The following is a 19270-nucleotide window of genomic DNA, read 5'->3' as shown; positions in this document are numbered from 1 at the left end:
AGTTCAAATTATTCAAACTATTATCGAAGTGTACAGACCTTGCCTCACTTGTTGCATTATTGTTTCTGAATGAGTAGATTGTAAGTTTATTTTAGAAACTTGCACAATATAAATACAATTTCCACCTATATCCCTCTATTCAGGTTGAAAGTAGTTATAAACTTCAATCGTCAGCAATGAGATTTCATTAAATTATGCATTGACTTTAGATTTGCTGTGTTCTGTATTCACTTTCCATTTACAAGCAGCCAATTCAACCTTCTAAAACCTGGGTTTAAAAGATAATTAATCTCCAGTGCATTACTGGGGACTGGCTGAGTTCAGTTTATTTGAGGTGGACGAGAAGTGAGCGTTGATGCAGGTGAGGCAGTAGCAAGAGGTAGACCAGCTAGTGGGAAGGATTTTCCTGGGAAGGAACCAAGGGATCGGTTAAAGTGTGTTTGCTTTAATGCAAGGAGTATCAGGAATAAAAGTGATGAACTTAGAGCATGGATCAGTACCTGGTGCTATGATGTTGTGGCCATAACAGAGACATGGGTTTCTCATGGGCAGGAATGGTTGCTGGATGTTCCAGGGTTTAGAACATTTAAAAAGAATAGGGAGGGGGGAAAAAGAGGAGGGGGTGTAGCACTACTAATCAGAGAGGGTATCACAGCTACAGAAGCTTCCTTTGTCGAGGAAGATCTGCCTACTGAGTCAGTATGGGTGGAAATTAGGAACAGCAAGGGAGTAGTCACCTCGTTAGGGGTTTACTACAGGCCCCCCAATAGCAGCAGAGAGATTGAAGAAAGCATAGGTCGACAGATTTTGGAAAAGTGTGCACGCAGTAGGGTTGTTGTAATGGGTGACTTTAACTTTCCCAATATTGATTGGAACCTCCTTCGAGCAGAAGATTTGAATGGAGCTGTTTTTGTAAGGTGTGTTCAGGAGGGTTTCCTAACGCAGTACGTTGACAGGCCGACGAGGGGAGAGGCCATTCTAGACTTGGTGCTCGGAAACGAGCCGGGGCAGGTATCAGATCTTGTGGTGGGGGAGCATTTTGGTGATAGTGACCATAACTGCCTCACATTTTACATAGCTATGGAGAAGGAGAGGATTAGGCAGAATGGGAGGATATTTAATTGGGGAAGAGGAAACTATGATGCGATTAGACATGAGTTAGGAAGCATGGACTGGGAGCAGTTGTTCCATGGTAAGGGAACTATAGACATGTGGAGATGGTTTAAGGAACAGTTGTTGGGAGTGATGAGTAAATATGTCCCTCTGAGACAGGCAAGAAGGGGTAAAATTAAGGAACCTTGGATGACGAGAGCGGTGGAGCTTCTAGTGAAAAGGAAGAAGGTAGCTTACATAAGGTGGAGGAAGCTAGGGTCAAGTTCAGCTAGAGAGGATTACATGCAGGCAAGGAAGGAGCTCAAAAATGGTCTGAGGAGAGCCAGGAGGGGGCACGAGAAAGGCTTGGCAGAAGGAATCCGGGAAAACACAAAGGCATTTTACACTTACGTGAGGAATAAGAGAATGGTCAAAGAAAGAGTAGGGCCGATCAGGGATAGCGTAGGGACCTTGTGTGTGGAGCCTGAGGAGGTAGGGGAAGCCCTAAATGAGTTTTTTGCTTCTGTCTTTACGAAAGAAACCAACTTTGTAGTGAATGAAACCTTTGAAGAGCAGGTGTGCATGCTGGAATGGATAGAGATAGAGGAAGCTGATGTGCTGAAAATTTTGTCAAACATTAAGATTGACAAGTCGCCAGGCCCGGATCAGATTTGTCCTCGGCTGCTTTGGGAAGCGAGAAATGCAATTGCTTCGCCACTTGCGAAGATCTTTGCATCCTCGCTCTCCACTGGAGTCGTACCTGAGGACTGGAGAGAGGCAAATGTAATTCCTCTCTTCAAGAAAGGAAATAGGGAAATCCCCGGCAATTATAGACCGGTAAGTCTCACGTCTGTCGTCTGCAAGGTGTTAGAAAGGATTCTGAGGGATAAGATTTATGACCATCTGGAAGAGCATGGCTTGATCAAATACAGTCAACACGGCTTTGTGAGGGGTAGGTCATGCCTTACAAACCTTATCGAGTTTTTTGAGGATGTGACTAGAAAGGTTGATGAGGGTCGAGCTGTGGATGTGGTGTATATGGACTTCAGTAAGGCATTTGATAAGGTTCCCCATGGAAGGCTCATTCAGAAGGTCAGGAGGAATGGGATACAGGGGAACTTAGCTGCTTGGATACAGAATTGGCTGGCCAACAGAAGACAGCGAGTGGTAGTAGAAGGAAAATATTCTGCCTGGAAGTCAGTGGTGAGTGGGGTTCCACAGGGCTCTGTCCTTGGGCCTCTACTGTTTGTAATTTTTATTAATGACTTGGACGAGGGAATTGAAGGATGGGTCAGCAAGTTTGCAGACGACACAAAGGTCGGAGGTGTCGTTGACAGTGTAGAGGGCTGTTGTAGGCTGCAGCGGGACATTGACAGGATGCAGAGATGGGCTGAGAGGTGGCAGATGGAGTTCAACCTGGATAAATGCGAGGTGATGCATTTTGGAAGGTCGAATTTGAAAGCTGAGTACAGGATTAAGGATAGGATTCTTGGCAGCGTGGAGGAACAGAGGGATCTTGGTGTGCAGATACATAGATCCCTTAAAATGGCCACCCAAGTGGACAGGGTTGTTAAGAAAGCATATGGTGTTTTGGCTTTCATTAACAGGGGGATTGAGTTTAAGAGTCGTGAGATCTTGTTGCAGCTCTATAAAACTTTGGTTAGACCGCACTTGGAATACTGCGTCCAGTTCTGGGCGCCCTATTATAGGAAAGATGTGGATGCTTTGGAGAGGGTTCAGAGGAGGTTTACCAGGATGCTGCCTGGACTGGAGGGCTTATCTTATGAAGAGAGGTTGACTGAGCTCGGTCTCTTTTCATTGGAGAAAAGGAGGAGGAGAGGTGACCTAATTGAGGTATACAAGATAATGAGAGGCATAGATAGAGTCGATAGCCAGAGACTATTTCCCAGGGCAGAAATGGCTAGCACGAGGGGTCATAGTTTTAAGCTGGTTGGTGGAAAGTATAGAGGGGATGTCAGAGGCAGGTTCTTTACGCAGAGAGTTGTGAGAGCATGGAATGCGTTGCCAGCAGCAGTTGTGGAAGCAAGGTCATTGGGGTCATTTAAGAGACTGCTGGACATGCATATGGTCACAGAAATTTGAGGGTGCATACATGAGGATCAATGGTCGGCACAATATTGTGGGCTGAAGGGCCTGTTCTGTGCTGTACTGTTCTATGTTCTATGAGAAGCTTTGATCCAACGAAAAGGAAGTGTTCTTTTTAATCATCATTTGGCAGTGTCTGTTCTGGAGAACTTGCCAGAGTATTGGGCAAGTGATCTGTCCCATGAAACCTACCATACTCCTCTTTCCTCTTCTCAGTTGCTGCTAGCCTTGTTGGCAGTGATATTATTGAATCCAAGCTTAGCAAGGTCAGATCATAGTCTTGGCAAACAGTGAAGCCAGATTTGGAACGTTAAACTGCTTTTTGTTAGTGTAACAATCAGTGACCCTATGCTTAGAGTATTGCTCACAGTCTGTAATCCATATTAATGTGTAATCTGCCCCTGTTTCTTCCAGTTTACCAGTTGTGATCATGCCATTTGGCAGTCTTGTGCAAAATCTTCCTAACTTGTTACTTTGCCCAAACCTTCATTTAAACAAAAAAAAGTTTTAAGTTCCCACCTTCTTTCTATCCTATATTACTGGCCTTCTATTCCACACCCCGACTCTTCCTTTATTTCATATTATGTCTACTTTGCCTGCCTTATGAGGCACTCAGTATATTTTGTTTTATGAAGAGCGCTACACAAGGCAAGGTGTGGATGTTGATATGAATGATTTTGTAATTCTATACTTGGCTTTTTGCCAATGCTTATTTTCTTCTTGTGTAGCAGTTCAGGTTTTATTTTAAAAGCACTAAGCAGGATCTTTCTTCATTTCAAGGCCTTTTAAAACTGTGTTCAGTTTTTTTAATATTATCCTGAACTGCTTTTGTTTGTGAAGGCTGACTGTGAATCAGCTGAATGCTGTGGCATAGTTTAACCTTTTCAACTGGCTGAACATTTACAGCGTTGACGTGGATTCAGTCCGCAGTTTGTTCTTTGCAGCTAAGCACATGTCTTTCTGAGCCGCTGAGAATTTCTACAATTTGCTGTGGTGCTCCTCTTGGAAGTGAGAATGTTCAACCTAACAATATTGAGAAGTTATTTTTTAAATCTGCACAGCTGCAGAATGTATCTTACTTTTATACACTAACTATTACATGCAGTTTCAAAATATAATGTCCTGCAACTGCCAAGTGCTTGAATGCCCTTCAGCTCACACCAAGTCAACAGTTTTGGAAAATTTTTTAAAGTAAAGGACTGCATCTGAAATAAAAACAAAATATTGGAAAGAGCGCATAAGTTTAAGCAGTGAATACTGGACAGGGGAAAACAGGGTTCACACACTGGGTTGCTGACCCCTTTTTTTTGTCTGAATTGTGAGCTTTGACAAATGAGTCATTTTATAAGGAGTTATGAGGCTGGGCAAAATGATGCTTAGAGTGTAAGGTACATGATCATGAGCTGTTTTACATATCTGGAAGAGGGGCAAGGGATTGTGGCATGGGGCTGGGGGGCTCTTTGGGGGGGGGGGGGGGGTGGCGCGGGGGTGGCAGTAACCTTTTCCTTAGAACATTCTGGGATTTTTACAACTTTCCCCAATGTTCCATTCCCATTTTCTGCTGCAAGGTTTACACATCCTTTTAGTTTGGTAATTTCCTCCCCTTAACTTGCACCTTTATCCCTTCAGTCTTCCACATAGTCAGAAATTGGCTGTTTTATTATTATCATCCTTTCCCACACTGTGTTCTTCTCATAAGTGTTGGGCATGGTAATGGGGAACATAATCAGAAGGTAGACTAATTTATGTTGTTTTCCATGCAGTTATTTAATCTGATGCTTCCTTTTAATTTTCCTAGATGCGGCTTTTCTTTGGTCCATTTAAAGTCTTTAAAAACTCCTTTTGCCAGTTTGTTTAGTCTTCAACATTGGAAAGTAAGCTGTCAGATGTAGAGAATCTGGTTATCTTGCAGTGTGTGCACATCCACATTAAGGTGAGGATATTATTGCTGTGGAATGGAGCATCATTTTATTTTCTAGTGTAAGTTCTGAAGTCTGCAGTGTGTGACACAGGTCTTCAGACTTTCCAGATTCAACACTCGCACAATCTTTGGAATCCACCAAGTTTTGAGATTTCATCGCATAGTTCTGAATTTGAAGCTGGACCTCCAAAGTGGGCAAACAACAAGAAATGCTGGAGTATGTGAAAAGTTTCCATTTTTTTAAAAAAGAAGTTTTTAATTTGAAGTGTCTTGTCTACAATGCAGTAAGTGGTTTACTATGTTGCTTGCAATTCTTGTGCAATGAGGTTGCTGTGACCCTAATTTCACTTTTGAGACTATGACCAGCATAGTAAAAGGTTTGACAGTTTGAGGGTCTGACTTGTCTCCCAACAAATAAGGTTGGCTTCTTTTACAAGTGATATCATGATGGTGGTGTATTATGTTGAAGCATTGTGAAAGATGGTTACCCAAGAAAAGGTGTCTTTGGATTGATGTGAATTGTGCAGTAGTTTGCGACAAATCTTCTCTCTTGTGAATTCTTGTGCCTTTTATGTCCACAGAAGGGGTTTCATATCTGGGGAGGATGGGGGCCAAAGGACATCACAAAGGCAGAAAATCTGGACTGAAAATAGAAAACCTTGGAGGTAATCAATGGGCCAGGCACCATAATGGACAGAAAATTTGAGGTAGTCTCAGGCCAGTGATCTTCAATATCTGTTTCGCAGTTGTCATTGAAGGATGGAAACTCAAAATTGATTGAGGTCAGAAGTAGTTTCCAACAATCCAGGGAAATGTTAAGGATAGCAAAGGTAAGCCCATGATCATGGATTGAGGTAACTGTAGGAAATTCAGGACCGAGGCAAGTCAAGGTCGTTCAGAATTGGAGACGGACTATTCCTTCTGCTTCAGAAGTATTGGTGAATCTTTAATTTCCAAATCCTTTGGTTCCTGAGTCGTCTTCGGTCAGGAACCGAGCTGTTATTGCAGTTTCAGAAACGTTCAGGCAATATTTAGACCAACGGTTAAAATGGCCCGATTTGGAATGCAGTGTTACTGTTGACGTTAGATCCTCATTCCCCTTGTTGGGAGGCCTTCCTAAAATCACATCTTTAAGAAGCGGAGTGTGTGATATTACAGCAGAAAAGTATCAATAATGCAGTGCAAACTGACTGTCGAGTGAACGGGATTAAAATCAATCTTTGAGTTTATAGTGTTAGACTAATCTTGTAACTACAGATCTCATGCCGAACTATTATTTTTAATCAGAAGGGGAATTGAGTGTTATGGGGCGAAGGCAGGGAAGTGTGGATGAGGTCTGTTAGATAAACCATGATCTCATCTAATGGTGGAGTGGAGTCAGTGGGTCAAACGGTCTTCAGCTCTTACATCTGATGGTCTGATTTACAGCAATTTAGGTTTAAACAGCCCACTGAGAAAAATGGGAGCTTATGACAACAGCTCTAAGGATTCAAGTCAAGGTCTGATAGCAATGCAATTTTATGATTTGACATGTGCACACCAAAATGTCTTAAACAGAAGCTTCACAAACAAAATGTTAAGAAATTTCTCAATGTATGATGGTGATGTAAATGCGCATCAACATTACCATAAACCCTAATATTTGAGGAATATCTATTTGAAATATTTTGAGATGTGTATTTGACTTTTATGTAAAAACAGATCTCTTTACAAACACTAGTGACATTTTTAGTTCATAGTCTGATCTGTTTGAGGTTCTGAGAGGGAGTTGTGCGCAAAACTGCTTCAGTGCTGTCTTAATCCAAGACACTGCAGTACTGCTGAAGTGTACTCCAGATGGCAGCAGTCGTCTTCCCAGACCAATGTGCAACTGATATCTCTTGCTAATGAAATGTGAGGCTGGATGAACACAGCAGGCCCAGCAGCATCTCGGGAGCACAAAAGCTGGCGTTTCGGGCCTAGACCCTTCATCAGAGAGGGGGATGGGGTGGGGGTTCTGAAATAATTAGTTGGGGGGGAGGCAGACCGAAGATGGAGAGAAAAGAAGATAGGTGGGGAGGTAGGGAGGGGATAGGTCAGTCCAGGGAAGACGGACAGGTAAAGGTGGGATGAGGTTAGGAGGTAGGAGTTGGAGGTGTGGCTTGGGGTGGGAGGAAGGGATGGGTGAGAGGAAGAACAGGTTAGGGAGGCAGAGACAGGTTGGACTGGTTTTGGGATGCAGTGGGGGGAGGGGAAGAGCTGGGCTGGTTTTGGGATGTGGTGGGGGAAGGGGAGATTTTGAAGCTGGTGAAATCCACATTGATACCATTGGGCTGCAGGGTTCCCAAGCGGAATATGAGTTGCTGTTCCTGCAACCTTCGGGTGGCATCATTGTGGCACTGCAGGAGGCCCATGATGGACGTGTCATCTAAAGAATGGGAGGGGGAGTGGAAACGGTTTGCGACTGGGCGGTGCAGTTGTTTATATCTCTTGCTCTTTGGTCTCCCATGTTGTGCATGCTAATAAGTCAGTTTCTAACTTGAGTCAATAACTGGTGCAGGCACAGTGAGCTAAGTGGTTTATTTTGTGTGCCATAAACCATTCATGATTCAATTATCCAAACTAGCAATGATTTTCTCCAGTGCTGCTTCCACTTTTGGGAGCCATCCAGGAAGGTACAATAGGACCCCCATGCCTGATAGCGTGATTTGGATTGACCGTCTGCCTGTGACTGCCTTTTGAAAAATACCTCTAAGTAAACGAGCAAGAGTTAATACTTGAGTATTTGACACATAAGCAAATGTGACTCTGGTCAGATCAAGTTTAATTAATCTTATCATTGTTTCTGCACCCACAATAAAAGGTAGAGTGTCTGGACAATCCTAGTGCAAATAGTTAGAAACATTCAGTTGCTGTAAGTCTCGGTGGCACAACAGAATAATACTGTTGCACTTTTACCCTGCTTTTGATCATCTTCCAAGAATGTGACCAGCTTATTGATTTTTGTAGGTGAGACATGGTCGGCAGGATAAGGTGTGGGAGTGGTATGTGAGCAGAACTTACCCTCTCAGCTGTCCTCTCTTGTACCTGATGGCATGAGGCTTACAGAGGCCGCCAAAAATAGATCAGACTGTAAAAACACAGGCAGATATCTGCTCAGACCAGTTGTCCCAATAGAGCCCCACTGTCGTGTTCGCAGCGGTTCACAGGATCCTATAATAATTCCAGACTGAGGTAATTTCTTGTTGGTTTTGTATTGATTTTTTTTGTATTTGTTTTTTTAAACAAGCTGGTGAAAACCCAAATGGTTCTTTTCTGTCCTTTACTCTGAATGGCATTTGATGTTACATTTACTTAACAGAATTCTTTGCCTTGTGAATGGTGCAAGGGCGTAAAATCTGAAATAGCTTTAAAGAATATTCAATTTGATATGCAGTAACTCTAATTCAGTGGTTAAATACAATGGAACAAATAATGTTTTTAGCTGTACTGTACGCATAGGCTTTTGTAATTAGCCTCTGTGGGACAATCTGATAGCTGCAAGTGTCAACTCAAGGTTAACAAATCTTTGTTTTCAGACGATCCCGCGTCTCCAGGAATAAGTGCGAATAGTGAATGCTTGAAACTGTGTGCATTGTGGTGCAAAGTATATGACGTAAATCAACATTTACACTGACACAAACTTCAGGCATTATCTGATACAGACATGATGGGCCAAGTGGTCTCTTTCTCTATTATGAACTTTGCAAGCAACCAACCATCAGTGACCTTGATGTTTCCAATTGTGTGAACTTTGCTGGAAGAATTAGTTCCATGACTGATAATGTGTTTAGGCTCAACAATCCACCTGAAATGAGAAATGGATACCACTGTAAGTTGGTGTACATAGAACATAGAACATTACAGCACAGTACAGGTCCTTCGGCCCTCAATGTTGTGCCGACCTGTCGTACCGATCTGAAGCCCATCTAACCTACACTATTCCATGTACGTCCATATGCGTGTCCAATGACGACTTAAATGTACCTAAAGTTGGCGAATCTACTACCGTTGCAGGCAAAGCGTTCCATTCCCTTACTACTCTGAGTAAAGAAACTACCTCTGACATCTGTCCTATATCTTTCACCCTCAATTTAAAGCTATGCCCCCTCGTGCTCGCCGTCACCATCCTAGGAAAAAGGCTCTCCCTATCCACCCTCTCTAACCCTCTGATTATTTTATATGTTTCAATTAAGTCACCTCTCATCCTTCTTCTCTCTAATGAAAACAGCCTCAAGTCCCTCAGCCTTTCCTCGTAAGACCTTCCCTCCATCCCAGGCAACATCCTAGTAAATCTCCTCTGCACCCTTTCCAAAGCTTCCACATCCTTCTTATAATGAGGTGACCAGAACTCGACACAATACTCCAAGGGCGGCCCTACCAGAGTTTTGTACAGCTTCAGCATAACCTCTTTGTTGCAGAACTCTATCCCTCTGTTAATAAAAGCTAAAAGACTGTATGCCTTCTTAACAGCCCTGTCAAGCTGGGTGGCAACTTTCAAGCATCTGTGTACATGGACACTGAGATCTCTCTGCTCATCTACACTACTAAGAATCTTACCATTAGCCCTGTACTTTGCCTTCTGGTTACTCCTACTAAAGTGCATCACCTCACACTTGTCTGCATTAAACTCCATTTGCCACCTCTCAGCCCAGCTCTGCAGCTTATCTATGTCTCTCTGCAACCTACAGCATCCTTCGTCACTATCCACAACTCCACCGACCTTAGTGTCGTCTGCAAATTTACTAACCCATCCTTGTACGCCCTCATCCAGGTCATTTGTAAAAATGACAAACAGCAGTGGACCCAATGCCGTCCCTTGCGTTACACCACTAATACCATCATTGAATCTAGTGAGTACTGTAGTTAAACAGTGAACATTTAACACACAAAAGGTTTGTGGGGTGTGGTGGGGGCAGGGCAGTAAAATGTGGTTGAATGGTGGTCTCGAAGGTCAATAAACCAGGCAGAATGAATTGAAGGTAGTAAGTACAAAATGTATTTGTTGAGAGAGGTACAGGAAGGGGAAGATAGAAATATAAGCAGTTTTTCAGTAAAAACGTTGCAGTTGGTCATTTTTTTGTTTGCTATTTAATTGCTGTGTCAGCTGAGGTTTTAAAATTTTGTTAGTTAAATAATCACCTGGTCTGTGGTAGAATTGTAAAATTGCTTTGTAGAATCTATACGTAAAACAGTCATAAAACTCCAAGGGTGAGCGGACTGAAACTGGCCTGTGTTTCGCTGATCTCAGCCAGGAAGATAGGATTGAATGTTGTGCCCCTGGTTAAGAGGCAGGGGCAAGTAGATCAGGCTTCAGTGCTTGATGTTTATACAGTGAAGTATGACAAGGAAATGTCGAATATCGGGCAAGACCAGAAGACACCGGGGCAGAAATTAGGCCATTTAGCCCATCAAGTCTGCTCTGCCATTCAATCTTGGCTGATAAGTCTCTCAACCCTATTCTCCCACTTTCTTCCCGTAACCCTTGATCCCCTTGACGGACAAGACCCTATCAACCCCCTCTTAAATGACCTGCCGTCTACCGCCTTCTGTGGCAGTGAGTTCCGTAGATCACCACTCTCTGGCTGAAGAAGTTTCTCCTTATCTCCGTTCTAAAAGGTATTGCCTTTACTGTAAAGCTTTGCCCTCTGGTCCTAGTCTTTCTTGCCCAAAAAAAGCCTTCCCAACATCTGCTCTGTTCAGGCATCAGTGTTATGTAAATTCAAATTAGATCCCCCCCCCCCCCCGCCCGCCAATCTTTCTAAACTCTGCCATGTACAGACCCAGAGCCCTCAAACATTCCTCATTGTTAACATTTCATTCCTGGGACCATTCTGGTGAACCTCTTCTGAACCTGCTCCAGTGCCAGTACGTCCTCCTTGAGATATCGGGCCCCAAACCATGCACAATACCCAAATGTGTCCTGACCAGAACCTTAGAGTCTTAGAAGTATATCCCTGCTTTGATATTCAAGTCCTCTCAAAATTAAATGCCAAAGTTGCATTTGCCTTCCTAACTCCTGACTCAAGCTGCGAGCTTACCTTGAGAGAATCCTGGACTAGAACTCCCAAGTCTCTTTGCACTTCAGACTTCTGGCAAAGGAGCATTGAACATGATTACACAATCTGAGCATAGCTAAGCTCCTGCATGAAAAGTTGTCGTCTAGGTAGGGTGGTAGAGAGCATGCAAATACGTTCAAAATGAGGTGCCGTGTTTCGGAGAGTGCAGGGCCGGGAGAGGAAACTTGACTGTTTTGTCAAATGTTCCACTGGCTGTAACCTTTTGGGATATTGCTATACACAGGAATTGTTGAACAGAATCAGGTAAAAGTTTCAATTACAACTTTTTAGTTTAAAAGTAGGGGTTGGCTTTTCCACAAGTGCCAATTTTGGAGTGGTTGCAATCCACCCTCTCAATCACCCTTGTTATCACAGGAGCTGTTCCTGCTGGCCACGCCCCTAAAAGTAGCTAAAAGTATTTTTATTATTAAATTTTTATTTGCTAATAACTTCCATGGAAATAAACATTAACTTATGCCTAAATTCATAAAGGTATCAAATCATCAGAAATAAAAGCTATATATTAAAAATCTACAATTTTTCTTTTTCCCCAGTGCAGAAAATAATGCTCTTGGCAACCCAGCATACTCAAGGTATATTAAAATCCTTAAAAATCACCACCTTCCTCCTTGTCTTCAGTACCAAATAACCCGTCCCAATTTTATTCTTGAATGACATCATCATCTGCATCAGCAACCAATTCAACATTGGCCGAATCATTCCATAAAGCATCGCCTTCTGCCACATCAGGTCCATTGGATAGTCCACATTGTTGGAATGATTTGCTGATAATCTCCGTTCAAATTTCATAGCCAGTCTCTCTAGCCTAATCTCTGCATGACCAATTAAAAGCCACCATGCTGTGTCTCTTGATGAATGCCTTTTCTCCTCTGCTGATCCAGTTGCTAGGTGCATATTTTCAAGCTATCCGTGAAGAAGTTGAGTGATATTCGGAGATTGAATGCAGCTGCTTAGACCGCCGGGATTACTAAAATGTTACTGACTTCCAATCTAGCTTCAACTTTGAGGTGTGATCTGAACATCTCCCATGAGAGGGAGAGTATTTTCCTGTCATTGTCCTAGTTAGAAGTCCCAAACTTGCCTTGGGCATACATTTTAAACCACCTTGTTCCATCCTCGCTACTTTTGGGAATTGCTGTTTTGGGAGTGCTTTATGCTTGAATAACAATTTTTGACTTAAGCTGTGTCCTATTCAACATACAAAATAGCACAGTGTTGAAGCTACTCATCCCATGGCTAACTGTCTCCACAAAAACACTCTTTTCTCTCCATCTTTGGTCATGATTTGACTGTAACATATCAAATTCTTAGTTGTCTCATTCATGTTCCCAATGCAAGCCATTCTGTGTCTTTTGTGATGTTCAGTCACAAACTGCTGGTATGTAGTAAACTGGTCAATAAGTTCTGTTGTGAGATGGTGTGAAATCTTGGTCCCCAAGTACAAAATTGTTCTTAAAAGTGGTACAGTATAGAGCGTAGACTTTGAAATCTACTGAAAGAGTTTTCTTGCTTTACGGTAACATTCCGGTACGCCTGCCAGAAGCAGTGAGACCACTTTGGAGATTTTCATTGGCATAGTTTGTCTTTCTGCTATGGTTTAAATGTTAGACTTGCCTCCACATGCACACTTATTCTTGGGTATCCAAATAAGCAGTTAACGTGCTTCCTCCTACCTCCTCATGTTCTTTCTCCAATACCTTTTTAAATGCTCTTTCTGTCCCACATCTCAAGTTTGAACCGAGCTCTGTGTCATAGTTCCTCGTTAGTACGATGTTGGCGGATTGCAGGGAATTGGCACACATTGAGGTGGTAGTCTTGACATCTGATGTTCAGGTGAAAGGAGCTGAAAAGTTATTTTCAGAGGTGTTTTTTTTATTCCATCAAGTTGGTTTACACCAGTGAGAGTTTGGCAAGTATGGCAATTAAGTACACAAGTTTTGGTTAAAAGGGTATCAATTTATACGTAAGAAAAATGAATAATTTGGCCAAAGTAAGGGGTTGATTTTTACATGATATCCACCATTACTTGACTGTATATGTTAGTACACAGTATCCTGATCAGTGTTCTGAATTCTCTGGACTTTTCATGACTCCATGAAGGCTTGTCACAGCAATCATTTCAATTCCTTATTTATCTAATAAATAGTGGTAACTTCCATGTCAAAAACCTAGGTATAATTCAGATCCAAGTGAAATGAGTAGGAGTAGAGCATTCAGAATGACAGGACAATGTGCTGTATTATTTTCAAGTTAATATTGTTGTTGCTACTGGGTAAAGTAGACACAAAAACATTTTCCTGCAGAGTATTGTCATGAGTAGGTAATGTCTGTTCACCGTATAACAACATGCACGTGTGTTAATGTAGCCGTTAACCAATAACTATTTCAATGTATGCATTGCTGTGATGTTGCTTGCTTTCAAGAAGCAAATCGAATTAATTGAAAGTCTGCTTCTCAATTTCCACAAGACGCAAGTTACAATCGGATTAATAATGAGCAGTTCCCTGAGAAAATAGACCTCCCTTTGTGTCTTGTACGGAAATTTGTGGGAATGGATAAGAAATATTTAGAATCTCAACTGAAACTGTCAGATTTATATGCAGAGGATTTGACCCTTGTCACGGTCCAGAAGGTAACTAACTAATTCACTTCTGGATCAGTCATTTCTGAGTTGACAACTAGCAGAGATGAGAATATGCTCATTCAGTTAGGGTGTTGGTTTTATAATTCTCTAAGGCCTGGAAAACCTTGCCTGAACCATCCCGCTGATCTTGAGTTTTGGCGGTGATAATGGAGCGTGTGTGTGTGAGAGGTGAGGTGGAATTCTGTGGCTGTTAACACCTGGCTCCACCAGTGTGCTAGTTTGTAATTCTTGCCAGAGCACAATTCCAAGCATTAGCACAGCCAAAGCTCATAAGCCAATCTGGCCAGCAGGTCACCTCTGCAGTCATTGAGCACTTTGGTGCTTTATTAACCTTTCACAACTGACTTGTCATCGTTTTGACAACTATTTCTTTTGTCCCTTTGACAGCTGTTCTGAACTTGGACAATTCTGTGGTTGACCTGGAGACCCTTGAAGCCTTGTATGAGAATGTAAGTATTGGAACTGAAAGCACAAAAAAAACAGCAGTACAAAATTTCAGAACTAGGCAGTCCGGAGCAGAGCAGTTAACCCTGATGCTGAAAGCCATATGTTAGCTTATGTAGTAATTCACTGATGTTGCAGATTTGGGTTTGTAGCAGGGCTACTGTTTCATTCCAAAACAATCCGCTATTTAATGTAATCTGATTCTCTGCCTATTCTTCATGCTATGGCAGTAGGAAATTCAAAGCAATAATATTTTTGCCATTTTATACTTCGGCATTTATTCTGCGCCTGATGGCAAAATCCCAACTGCAAGGCTTTCATCGAGTCCAGTTATGTAAGGTTAACACAAGAGTTTTTATGAAATAAGTCACAGTTAAAATGTATATTCTCAGCTTTATGGAATGTAAGAAGGTTAATGTTTGTAGCCTGTGGAAATAAGCAAAAGGTTTAGATTTGACTTGCTTCATTTAAGGGGCAGTATGAGCATTTATTGAGTCTTGACCCATTTTTATACAGATTTTTCAAATTTAATTCATTGCAGCACTTGTAACCAAATTTGGGGAACTTTATTCCTAAGCTCCAAAGGTTGTGAATGGCACAAAAACTCCAAATGCATTTATTTCTGATGGCAACTTTTACAATTGAACATTACAATGTGGGGTTATGTTGTAAATGTCATGTGTTGTTTTCCAGTACAGCTCTCATATACGTATAGTTTTAAAAAGTGTAAGCTGTCTTCAGGCTTATTCTGACATAAAAGAAAATAGTCAGCAATACTGAGATTTTTCTACCTTGTCTCTCTCCTGTTCATCGATCAGTTAGCAGAAGTGTTTTTGATAAAGGCTTTTATCATCACATGCTCATGCATAGGTTACTTTCTCAAAACTTCATAGCTGTTGCATGTTTTATTTTTCAAAACGTAGATTTAGCTTCTCACTTTAAAAAAAGCAAAATGGACACTTTTCCCCATTTGCGGGGCATATATACTATGTTCAAAGTTATTCGGGTCTTTGGAAACGTGTTTAAAAGCTATAGTTTGTGATACGTAGCACTTGATCAATAGAGTGGGCCCACTTTACCAGAAGAGCTGGAAACGCTTGAATTTTGAAGGGAGGTTGCAGAGGTGAGATCATCTTATTGGACTGATATGCCATGTTATTAGAAGTAAAATATAAATTTGGAAGGCTCCCTTCAGTTTGCCTGTGAACACGAAATAAAAGAGCACAGTATAAGTTGGTGCAAACAGCTTTATGATGCATCACAAAGCCTTTCATGTAGAGATAGTTACTACTTAAGTAGTACTTCTGGTGAAAGTGATAGAAAAGCACACTTTGCATTTTAATAGCCATTTGAATGGGGCTTTTATATTTTAATGTAACTGAATTAAAATTGAGCGGAAAACTTGCTAATCTATTTCAACGGTCAGTTATTGCCTGTGTTGCTCAGGAACATTGTGCAGAGGTCTCCGAGGATCTGGAACTGTGTCTAAACATGCACTTGGGCCCAAATAAAATAAAATGGGTTTGTTGACAATAGTAGTCATGTAGACAGGTTCCAGTCTTCAAGCCACCATTAATGGGGCAGGTGCAGCTACAGGTGAGTAATAATTTCTATTTTAGTAATGAAGCAATATTTTTAATTACACTTGTCTGATGAATAATAAGTCTGTGAAAGATACAAATAAGCCTCATATCAACAATTCTCATTGTTTATAAAGCTTCTGTCCCTTAAAATGAGTTTGGCAGCTGACATGGCATCTACAGCCTGTCTGGTAAAAAGGTACTTGGGTACCAATTTAAGTTATAATGAGATAACTAAATGTTTAAGAATTTTTCCTTGATAAGAAAAGGAAGGGTGGGTGTGGAGAATGATAGATTGTGCAGGTTTAAGAGAAATGTGCTGCGTGATTCGATGCTCCATGAAGGAGAGAGTTTGTTGTAACGTCAGGGAGGGAGGGAGGATTCTCATTTAGTGACACAGATCCTGCAATAGGTGGTTCAGGACAAATGTTTTACTTTCTCCCCTACATTACTTCCTTATTGCATGCTATTCTCTTGCTCAGGGGGCAAGAACGATATCTGGCATCTTCCTCGACTTGGCTCACGTAAGATATAAATGGCACAGCTGAATCCCTGGAACATCGGGTGTTGTACTTCCCTGTAGTGATGCTCTATTCTATGCGCAAAAGTTCTGAGACACTAAGATGGAGTTTAAGCTTAGATGTAAAATTGGTAACTCAGTTTATAATTTTAACTTAAATTCCAGTCATGGTTACAATGTTGCTGTACAATGTTTCATGTCATCATCGGTCCCATCGTCCTAGCAGTCATTCTAGTAAATCTTTATGAAACTTCCGATGTAGCAAGAACATCCAGCCTCAAATGAGGCTACCAAAACTGTGCACTGTTTCAAGTCTAGTCTTACCAAGGCTCTGTACAATTGAGCAAGATACCCCGACTCCTGTCCTCAAATCCTCTCACCTAATGAAGGTCAGCATACCACTCGCTGTCTTTGCCACCTGCTGCATCTGTGTGCTAACCTCCAGTGACTGATATATGAGGATACCCAAGCCTTGTTGCAGGGTCTAGGCCTAACACGTCAATCTTTCCTGCTCCTATGATGCTGCTTGGCCTGCTGTGTTCATCCAGCTCTACACCTTGTTATCTCTTGTTGCATGTTCCTCATTCTCAATTTATAGCCATTCGTATTGCCATCAGCTGCCTTGGTTTTGCATTGCTCATTGGTATCAAAGAAGCTGACATTTTTTAGTCTGTAGGCATCTTCTGGAAGAAGGTAATCCAAGATTTGAATTTATCTTCACTTGGTTTAGAAATAATAAGTTGGTCTAAATCCTAAATTCCATTCTGAACTTGGAGCTACCAGGAGTACGATGGCAAAATTACCATTAGTAATTATAGCTTCTTTCCTTTGTTTGGGTCATCGGATTCCTCCTTCCTATTGTGCCTGTACTGAGGATATGATTTACTTGTGGATAAATATCTCTGGGCTTGTTTAGCAAGCACTGACCATATGAAAGGAACTACTAGCTCTGTTTTATTTTCCTCCACAGAATGCTGCCAGACATGCTGAACTTTTCCAGCCAATTTGTTTTTGTTCCTGATTTACAGCATCTGCAGTTCTTTGGGTTTTTGCTGTGGCTTACAAATTCATTTGGAATAATGCATCCTCCACTCCTCCCTATCTCCACCACCCCCACACTGGCACTGCATGGAGATAGATCATTGTTACATGAGTGGAGAGACCGAGATTGTGATAATGCCTCATTCCCCCTTCTGTTAGCAGAGTAGCACACATTCCCATCACTAGACTGAAGTTTGTATGACTGATTTGAAATGGATCACAAAGTTGTGTTCTTTAAGTCTTTTGTTCCTTTCTGCTTTGGTTTGTAGCTGATGGTAGTCAGGCGATTTTTGATGAACATGCTAATTTTTACATTGTAAAACATTTCTCATTAGTGGGCTTCAGTTGCAGTTGGATTGTAACAAGTACATTGTTTCAAGACAGATGAAAGAAATTGTCCCTCTGGTTTTGTAAGCTTGTGCATATTACAGCAGGCATAGTGATTATATCAAAGTAGTTGAGAAAGAATAAACATCAGCATGTGCATTTTATATGCTAGGTTTGTTCCAATATATTTTGTCATAGAATGCGTCTGACCTGCAGCTCAGAATTTCTGGTTGTGTCCAAGGTCTAGCTCGTCGGGCTGCACCACATGTCAATGGTGTTGGCTATTCTCTGAAGATACTGTACTACATTTTTCTAGTTCACAGATTCCTGCAGACAGATTGTTTGTTTTTTTTTCAGGTTTTGTTTGTGTGTTTGCTTTTTAAAAAAGTTTATAACCTGCTAAGGAAACAGCACTCTTGTTTCAGGGGCACAAGGTTCTGAGTTCCTGGGTTTGAGTGCAGAAATCAATATTGACACTCGGTGGTGTGCAGTGTTGAGAGAGCTGCCTCTGTCTGGATGAGATGCTAAATCGGAGCACTGTCAGAATACTTGGGTGGGTGTCAAAGATCCTGTGACATCATTTTGAACAAGGCAGGAGACTCTTCCCCAGCCCACATGTGAGCATTACTGGCTAAGTTCATTGCCCATCTCTGATCACCCCAAAGAATAGTTACAAGTCAACTATATCTACGTCACAGTAAGTAGACGATTATTGCTCCAGCCGTAATGCTGATGTGAACGATGGTGTTGACTGAGTGATGAATTTGTATAGCGCCGTTCATGATTTCTGTATGTTCTAAAGGGCTTCTAAATGTGAAGTATTTTTGAAGTGTCATCACTGTTGCTAAATCACAAACGATAAAAAGGTTGAACAGCCTGACTTCCCACGAAGAGCAATGAAACAAATGACAAATCACCTTGTGTTACTGATATTGATGGGAGTTGGGGTGGGGGGAGAGTGTTGACTGGGACACCAGGGAATCTTGTTCATGTAGTATTGGGAGCCCACAAGAAGATCAGAGAGAGCCTCGACTGAGTGTGTGTTCTACTTGAAATACACAGCCTCCTAACATTAGGTTTATTTTCTTCTCCCTGAAGTGGGTGGAAATTTACAAGATAGTCCAGCGCTAGTGGAAAATTGTTCATCTGATTAACTGGTCCATTGGTCATTTAGAGCTGGCTTGGAAAGAAGCTTGCCAATGTCAGCCCACCCACTTGACAGCAGAGGTGAGTGTGTAAAAGAAGTTTAAAGAACAGTGGTGTGATCCTGAAAATTAAATCAACACTGAGAACGGTGAGAGGAGCTGTTTCGTTGAATTAGTTAATGGTGGAGTGACATCTTCAAGCCTGTGGCCAGATGCTTTCTCCACAGTGGAAGGGAGGTAGTGTTCCCTGGTAACAGGATTGCTGGGTGACCTAATATTTTTGACAAGCATCAATTACAGACAAGTCTCCCTCAAATTAATACTTAATACTGCCTGAGGGACAAATCTGATG

At 41.7% G+C, this 19270-nt stretch overlaps 1 protein-coding gene across 6 annotated transcripts in view; it reads left to right on the top strand.

Annotated features, from left to right (window-relative positions):
* fmn2b (formin 2b) overlaps nucleotides 1-19270 on the top strand; it is a 479083-nt gene that overhangs the window by 270182 nt on the left and 189631 nt on the right. For all 6 annotated transcript variants that reach the window (XM_059648647.1, XM_048536693.2, XM_059648646.1 and 3 more), the window contains one exon: nucleotides 14249-14310. In XM_059648647.1, coding sequence (XP_059504630.1) covers nucleotides 14249-14310 — 62 coding nt within the window. The remainder of the gene's footprint in view (nucleotides 1-14248; nucleotides 14311-19270) is intronic.

This window comes from Stegostoma tigrinum, chromosome 9 (genome assembly GCF_030684315.1).
Source record: "Stegostoma tigrinum isolate sSteTig4 chromosome 9, sSteTig4.hap1, whole genome shotgun sequence".
NCBI lineage: Eukaryota > Metazoa > Chordata > Chondrichthyes > Orectolobiformes > Stegostomatidae > Stegostoma > Stegostoma tigrinum.
This window is presented reverse-complemented; position numbering and strand designations above follow the sequence as displayed.